The sequence below is a fragment of the Aphanomyces invadans genome (assembly GCF_000520115.1).
Source record: "Aphanomyces invadans strain NJM9701 unplaced genomic scaffold supercont1.11, whole genome shotgun sequence".
In the NCBI taxonomy this organism is placed as follows: Eukaryota; Oomycota; class Saprolegniomycetes; order Saprolegniales; family Verrucalvaceae; genus Aphanomyces; species Aphanomyces invadans.
Genome location: NW_008580156.1, coordinates 1391367 through 1400163, shown reverse-complemented (window position 1 = coordinate 1400163; position 8797 = coordinate 1391367). Strand labels below are relative to the sequence as shown.

Sequence of the window (8797 nt, the reverse complement as noted above, 5' to 3'; positions counted from 1 at the left end):
CTTGATGCTACAGGCAGTGAGCGAGGCGTTTAGTCGAGTGGAAATCACAGCCTCACCCACCTTTGGATACTCCCAGTTGAAGACGACGAGACCATTAATATCCTGAATATCATGAAGATGAATAGGATCTGGTGGCGCTCCCATTCCCCTAAAGCCCGAACATGAACTGGTGACGAGAAATGTTGCTGCGCGTACAGTGTCTCAGTAGCAAGTGAGATATTCTCCACACTTCGTCCCATGTTGTTGATTGCGTACGCTTCGAACAAATACGCCTTGGTTGGGTTCAGGTCGTTGACTTCGCAGACGGCGGCAGGTGATAAACACGCTTGTCGTCTGGAGCCCCGTTTGCCACAAGTGTTGCTTTGAGCAGTCGTGCATTGGCCTTTTTGTGCGACACACGTGTGGAAGGTTAAATTTCCCGTTGAATCGAAAACGACATCGCAAGTCGAGCATTCGCTTCCAGATGCAGCCAGAGCGTTGTAGCACGAGTCCACTGCCACGACATCGACACCCAATTGATACGACTGATACCCTCCAGTTTCTAAGGGTGGCAGGATGGACAACAATACAAAATCACTGCCCTTCCTGGTGATTTGGAAACCGCTTGGTGCTGACGCGAGGGAATTTGCCGCGGTTGTGACGCGAAGAAAGTTGTCGTATGGGTTGCTTTGAGCAGTCTCCGTCACGACGGAAATGTAGAACTCTTTGGCAACGTTGGCCAGGAGTGCTGTCAACGTGAAACGAGGGGTCGATGAAGCCATGTACTGGGTCAAAACCAGGTTTACTGTGCCCTCCACTTGAACGGGTTGATACACATTGTAGCCTACACCCAAGTAGTTACCTCGTGAGCACGCCCAGAACTTGATGTACGTACCTAAGACTCGGGACCCGCCACTTTCAAGTGGTGCCAACCATTGCAACGAGATTGTACTGGCTGTGACGACTGTTGTGACATGTCGAATTGGCCCCGGTTCAGTCGATCCACTAGTTTTGAACGACAGGACTGGGCTACGTCCTGTTAATCCGATGTTCGTGACGATTGCGCATTGGGCATCGTATCGCGAAGTCGAATTGAGATTTGTAGCAAGAAACAAGTTGCCCGATACGGCCGTGAGCGAAATGTTGTTCACGTATGCCACGTATCGCTGCATGGTTGATCCGTTCAAATCTCTGGGCTGAATACAGCGAAGGAACGCAGTGCTTGCACTCGAATTGACCAAATAAATCGATGGAGGCGACTGTGGCAAGCCCGCAACGAGAGTTTTCACCGAAATCTTGGGCCCATATCCGATGAAGTCCTGCCACGGATGGCAAAGCATGTCTTCGGTCACTGCTACAACTTCGATGTCGTATTCCATGTTGGGCAAAATAGGCAACTTGGTCGCTGGGTTGGTGAAATATAGGTCAATGGAGTAGTCGTGTGGTTTGCCAATAGTGTTTTCAGCCAACGTCCAGTTCGTCGAATTGGCAGGTGCCATGAGCACGTAATATCCCATGAGTAAATGGCCACCTAGTGCCAGTTAGGCAACGTTTTCCTATCGTGCTATGGTACCTGTATCCTTAGGCTTGTCGATGGTAAGGCTGATCGAACCACCTATAAATCGCTGAATACTTCAACTTGCAATTAGACTTCATGTACCGGTTGCTTGCCAGAGGTAGGGAGTTGGAACGTATGGCTGGGAGAGAGTCTTCACCAGAGTGCGGAATTCAAACAGTGCGCTGAATGGGCTTTGATATCCAAGGGCATTCGATACCGACGCGCGGAGAGCAAAGGTTGAATTGCTAGGCAAGTTGTAGACCCAGACCTCAAATATACTTGCGACAGTGTCCAGGACACCCCCTTGCGCAACAACTTGGTAGTTGCCGAGTGAAAATCGTTCAATTGTCACGGAGGTCAAGGGTGCGCCACCAAAATTACTGACTCCACCAACTTGCAACTTGATCGCACCAGATGTGATCGAAATTGGTACCAAAAACATTGGAGACGATGGCGACGAGCCGGCAATCTTCATGTCCAGCTCCAGAGTTTCGCTCGGCGGCCCATCACCCAACGTATTGGTAGCCACAATGGTCACAAAGTACGTGCTGTTGGTCAACAAGTTGAACAGGGTCGTTTCAAATATATTCGACAGCTGGACAACAGGAAAGCCGTTGAGAAGGACTGTAAAGTACTCGCATGGCAGTCCCCCCGTGTCGAAATCGTTAGTCCTGGCGCACAAGCCATTAAAAACGCAGCAAGTTTGACTCCTTACCATTGAATTAATGCAGTTTGGTTGTGGACTTGCGCAATGGGTAAGGACATGGCACCGGGGCGACTGGGGGAAGCGGTTTGGGCAAGTAAAATAGTCGACAAATCAAAGATCTTGCCGGACGCAGTTTGGTAGCTCAATCGCACGGTGTACCTAGTGAATGGCTGCAATCGATTCAAACGGAACCGTCCTGTCTGATAAAGTGTGGCCGTTGTGTTGGTGGTTCCTCCACACGAAAACTTGGCATCACCCATGATGCACGGAACATTGCAGATGGACGTATCAACGAGTCGACTGTTCGCCCAGCCGCACGTGCATCGTCCTCCACGCGACAGGCCAAACTGGCGTGTGATGTGGTTGTGCACAGCCTTCACGTCATGCACGAGAAAGTCATTTCCGTTGCCAGAGCTGTCGACGCCAGAGACAAAGTCGCTTGCGCCGTCCTTGTTGAGCCTAACAACCACCATGACAACTCCATTCCAAGGAGCCCTAAAATTCCGTCTACCGTAAATGCACAACTGCGTTTGAAGCAGGTTCGTCGTCTTCTTGAAAAACTTGGAGGAATGGCAGCAGTCGAATCTAAGATCGTTGTGAAGTCCGAGCAAATTTCAGCTCGACACGCATACCTCGTCCACCATCCCTTCCAACCGTTGGTATCCCAGGGCATACATGGAATCTACCAATGGATGTGAGATCGCGAACTCTATGTCGGCGAATTCGTTACCTCCGCCAATTTGAATATATCCCACGGCGCTAACAATACAAGACTGCGACGCCACGGCCTCTGCGACCACCAGGCCGTTCAAATACACCGCCAACGTCTTTGTATATGCATTCCAAGCAAAGGCAAGTCGCATCCACTTATTGGTTGGCAGCGCGAACCTGAAGTCTTGACGCACTGCGCACAGTTCGATCGAGAGGCCCGTTGGGAAAACTGTTACAGCAACGGATTGAGCGCCATACATGAACACCAACGAGTTCGACGGGGTCGAGTTGCTAATCGACAGCCGTATGTCCAGTGTCCACACAGGCAAGTTGAACGTTGCCAAACTTCGCAGGACAGATGTCGCGGTGAGCCGACCCTGGGCTTCAGAATTGAAGCAATGCGATGCGCACACTGAAGGGGCCATCAAGTCGGCAGACGCTAATGTAAAACTGCTGCTGACTGCACATCCCGTCGAGACAACGCCTCGTCCAGAGTACGCAATCCTTTCTTCGGTTTGGTTTTCTTGACCAAGGTAGACCGTATAGTCCACGATTTCTTCGTGGTCCACACCGTCGTACAGTTGATGAGATAGCGTCAAAGAACCTCCAGTCACAGATTCCAAAACGAGGGCGCCGGCCACGTCGTTCGCATCCATCGGCGAAAACGTAATGCTTTGCAAGGACACTTCGTCGTCGAAGTACGTCGTGGCCGAAAGGACAAGTTGAAATGGACCAGTCCACGATTGGGCTGAAAAGTCCAACCGCTTGGCTTGCCACTCTCCGACCGCGACATCCGGGTCGATGTCGCTGGACCAGTGCAACAAAAGACTCGAATTTGTCACGGTCTTTACATCCGCCGTGAGGGCCGCATGTTCTGTCAAAATATTGTGTTATCATGACGTGAACCGTGTTCTCTCGTACCAGAAGTAATGAGATAGTTGAAATCAATCTGCACTTGCGACAAGTTAAACGGAATGCTGAGCAACTGTGCGCTGGACAAGGCTGGTGAGTTGGCATCATCAATCGGTCGCCACGACACGCGTTTAGTGACAGAGTATTGGCACGTGGAGTTTAACCAACCTCCCGCAGCACTTGGGACTGTATGTGCAGTCGGAAGCGTCTGAACACGCGTGAAAACCACATCAAAGCTGCCGTAGAAAGCATACAGTGGTTTCACGACAAACCGAACGTCGACGGCGTCGGCAACAACAGTGCCATGGCAAAACATTGGGTTGTAACTGAAGGACGACACGAGAACGTCGTTCGCGCCATCCGCAACGACATCAAATGGACCACACGGCACGATAGCAATCGCAATGTGGTTGGACCAGGGGGCACCACCCTTGGAGACGTAAAATTCACTCGCATCTTGGCCGGTCAAATCGGTTTGAAAAACGATAGGATGCAGCGCGTTGTCGTCGACGATGCACGGTGGAAGCACCTGAATCCCACTCGTTTGCACGCAAGCATTGTTTACATCAAACCAATTTAGTTCCACGTGTGACGTGACAAGACCGTCGGTGGAGGTAACGGCATCGATTTGGAACGAAATGGATGCACTCGCCGACGTATTTTGGACAACAAACACAATCGATTCATCGGAAAACGACGAGTTGCTTGCAGACACGAGGTTGTACGTGCATGAGTCGGTAGACGACAGTACACGTTTCCCGCGCCATTCCAGCAGCAAATCCGAGCACGGATACAATTGAACAGACACATCCAGCAATACCGAATCGTCCACTTCAAAAGTTGGCAGCAAGAGTTGGGTCGCACAAGTGGAACTCATTGACTGCGCAAGAATTGCGCTTGGGTACGTGATTGACGGCACCCGCGAAAGGCAGCGTACTTGGTATGTTGCCACTTCTGTCACGACCACCGAACCGCTCGAGAACAGTCTGACGACAAAGCGCAACATCAATGCATCTTTCGTCGGGTCTTGTAGTACCACCGAGATGTTTGTCGAGCTGGAAATGTTGCACCAGGTCAAAGACACGTTGTTTTGGACCGGGTACGCCGATTCGTTGAGGAGGACGGTCTGAATGGCGCTTGAAGCGAAGAATTGCAATTCGCTCAAGACTGGCGGCGTGAAACTACCAGCAACCAAAAACTCGCCCGAAGTGAGTTGAATGGTACCATTTTGAACTGGACGGGACACGGTTTGCGTCACAATTTGTGAGTCCACGGACGACAGCACATCAATTCCGTCGTCGGAAATCCCTGGTGGAATGAAGTGCACAATGGAAGACTGGAAATATGTCGACCCATTGAATAGACGAAACGACCCGTCCAATTTGAATAGCACACTTCCTGCATCTTCGTTCAGCATGACTGAAATTGCAGCGTTGGCGGGATCAGTCGAATTCCACGTGCCACTGAGCCAGTCAAAGTCTTCGTTGGCGTTGGTCTGTTGTGACGAAATAAAGACGTTCTGAATGCTGGTCACGGCATTTGTCCAGTCCAGAGCAATCGTGAACGACGTTGGGTCCACCATTGAATCAATCATCGCTTGACACGACTCAACCCACTCAGCCGTGCGATACGTGAAGACAGACTCATTAAAAAACGTGACCACGGGAATTACACGAGATGGCAACGCAACACTGGACTCCAATCGTCGGCGAGGGTAGCTGTTGCTACTGGCCAGGCTTTCTACAACCACGATAAACTCTTCCATCTCGGACCGAGTCGCCGCATCCACAATTAGTCCAGCGTTTGTATCAACCATCCATTTATCCGCGGCCTTGCCAGGGGAGCTGAACGTTGCAGACACTGTTTCGTCGGTCACATCTTGAACGACCACGTGTTCGTAACTCGGTGGGGCAGCCCGCGGGGAGTATACATCGTCGATGGCGTACACACGAAGCAGCTGCTGCATCGAGTACACGTACTCAACGGTCCCAATCTTCCACTCGGCCTTCCACGTCACGTGAATAGTTCCTTGAAAGGAGGGAATTCCGACGAACTGAACCGTTGACGGTACTTGCGAGCAGAGGACGACTTGCAATTGCTTTCCATCATCATCCCATGAAATCGAAGTGGGGAGCTCGATGGTGGAGGCGTGTGCACTGTCCCACATGAGCTTGAATTGGACTGGCGCACTTGGAAAGTATCGGAGGACTTGCTCAAATCCATATGCGGGCGTGGAGACTGGAATATTTGCACCACCTACTGGAAAGTCATACACTTCTGGGGCAAGCTTTTTCATCCACACGAGCGAGGCCTTGTCAAGAACGGCTGACGCATTGCTGGCCGAAGCTCGGTGTAGAAGGGAAAGAGTCACCTTGCCCGTGAAATCGGCACCCATGGCAACTCGAAGGACGACGGCGGTGGGCTCGAGTTCAATCCAAACACGATTACACCATTCGTGTTCGACAGACAATTCGGCAAGCCCTTGGGTCACCTTCAACTTATTCATGTCGTCGCAAGTTGTTGTTTCAAAGCCAATTTGACCATCGCGAAACGTTACGGCCATATCAACGGAATGCCCACTGCTCACGATGCCGTTCTTGACTATCCATTCGACATCCCGGGCGTAGATGTTGTCAACTTGCACCGACTCCAGTTCTTTCAACTCACGAGATCCGCCTGTGGATCGAGGCCCAGACACTGACAAAATGGACAACCCTGTCGAACGGTCGACCTTTGGAGCCCAGCGGGCGTACGATTGTGCGTTGTAAAAGCCACAAGCCCCCGGTGATGTCAGCACGCAAACGCCAGACGTTAGCCCTACGACAATAATACCCGTGTAAATCCATGCCCTCGCGTTTCAGTCGCAAAAGTTACCAGGTCGAGAAACTGGTTGAAAAGTCAACGGTGAAGCAATGAATGGTTGCCACGTGCTGGCAGCTCGGTCAATTGGGTAGAAGTAGTGTTGCTCGGGCTCTTCATTCACGGACATCTGGATCTCAAATATGGTCGACTCAACAAGTGCACTGTAATTCATCTGCAAAGAAATAAGCTGTCAAGAGCACGTAAAATTAAGACGCACTAGAGCTACCTGAATTGAATAGATGCGGAGGTGCGGATCCATTTGCGGTAGCATGAGCACGAACGTCGTCGAGGGCGAAAAACTGTTCAGCACGACGACAGATTGATTCGTCCCAACCACATTCTGGTCTCGATCCAAAAGACTGAAGTGGACAGGAATTGCACTCGTCAACGGCTTGGTGAACACTGTGACTCGTGCGACTAAAAGAGTCGAGTTGGAGCATTGGGGCATCGACATGTTGCTTCATCATACCTGTGCATGCGGAGGACGCCGGTGCGTTTGGAACCGACTTGCAGTTGGTCAGATCCTCTATTGAATTGGTCACGAGCGCCCTCGACTGATGAGTACCTGGTGGCGGAAACCATGCATTGACAGCGAGAAGGCACAGATCGTCGCTGCCAACAGAGATGGCTGCAATTGGGACGCTGGGGCGTGAATACTTTTGGATGGACCAGTCATTGACGAATCTGTGGCATTTCAAACGTTAGTGGAGCCCCAATGCATCTGTGGACAACGCACACTTCAACGGATGAATGCATGACTCTGAAACGAAGCACTTGCTTGGGCAAACCCAACACCGTTTCTGTTGTGTCTGTCGTGCTGTAATTGACGTTGGTCCACTTGGCCATCTTCGTGGCAGAGTTGAGCTCGAAGGTCGCAATGGCGGAGATGGTTGTATCGTAGAAGGTCACTGCGGTAGTCTGCCCTTCGCGCCAAGTCGTCTCAACTGTCACATTCGACCCTGTGCCTAGTGACTGCTGGAGTGAAAATGCTCCCAAGACAGCGGCCTTCCGATCGACTGGAGAAAGCCTTTGCCGTCGTGCGTCATTTGGAGGGTACGTCTTGGCGCACAAGTGCCGGAATGGATGGTACCGGTCGAATTGTTCGTTCCTCATGACGCAGCACTTTCCATTGTCTGATGAGGGGCATATCGCACCGACGACCGCAGGCTCGCATGATGCGTTTGTGGGCAAGAAGGACGTGAAATAATCGTTATAGCGTAAGGTAGCGTTCGCAACAACGAGATTGCACGAGCTGCATCCGTCGACATCGCTGAAGCAACTCTCGTTTGGGTCGACGTAAGCCTGCCAGCACGACGTTGCGTCGACACGCCAGATGGGTCCAAGCAGTAGCCACAGCAACATCGAATATTCGCAGCGCATGCTTGCCCACGAAGGTCGTCGTCCTTTCCTTCAGCGTTTGGTAAGGTCGACCTGCGATCTTGTCTAACCTTCCAATTTCTGGTAAAAGGTGATCGTATACACACATCTTCGAAATACCAAACACGTTAGACCTATGGTTTCCGAGCATGGGATTGACCCGCATACACACGTGCAACACTCGCCGTGTTGGGGTCATCTCCATCGCCACCGCCAACTCCATGTCGTCAACTCAAAAGCTGTCATGTCGCTCCTGAACCCTTCTGGAATGTGTACTGCAATCTATCCCTGACGCATTCATCACACCTTTGCATGTCGCGTTATTGCTATGAACTCGATTATACGAGAAAATACCAATTATAGACCAATCAGATGTGACTATTTGATAGAAATTTTACAAAATTTGGACTGCGTTCGATGCCTTAGATTGCCTGGCGTGGTTGAAAACGGCCAAATAGTGTGACGGGAAATAGTGTAACACCACCCCCTTCCGACAAAAAGCGCGCCAAAGCACCACTTGATGGCGAAAATTCAAATCTGAGAGCGTCGTCATGGAGGTCACGTTCTTCAAAAGGACGAAACATTTTCGAAATTCCCCCGCGCGAAGCGAGCATGGACGCCTCTGTGACGAATGGTACCCGCACGTCCAAGCGGAAGGCGACATCCGAAGGAACTTCATTGCTCGGCGGAGG

At 51.2% G+C, this 8797-nt stretch overlaps 1 protein-coding gene across 1 annotated transcript; it reads right to left on the bottom strand.

The window, feature by feature from the left end:
* Positions 1-2248: 2248 nt before the first annotated feature.
* Positions 2249-8369, bottom strand: H310_06539 (hypothetical protein; the record flags this gene model as incomplete). The annotated part of the gene is made up of 11 exons (XM_008871648.1): positions 7465-8369; positions 7294-7412; positions 7198-7254; positions 6955-7145; positions 6741-6900; positions 4804-6683; positions 3876-4746; positions 2974-3828; positions 2876-2925; positions 2755-2828; positions 2249-2702 (listed from the first exon to the last, which is right to left on the bottom strand). The coding sequence occupies exons 1-11, from the start codon at positions 8106-8108 to the stop codon at positions 2249-2251; spliced, it is 5355 nt and encodes a 1784-aa protein (XP_008869870.1). The 5' UTR covers positions 8109-8369.
* Between the last annotated feature and the right edge of the window lie 428 nt (positions 8370-8797).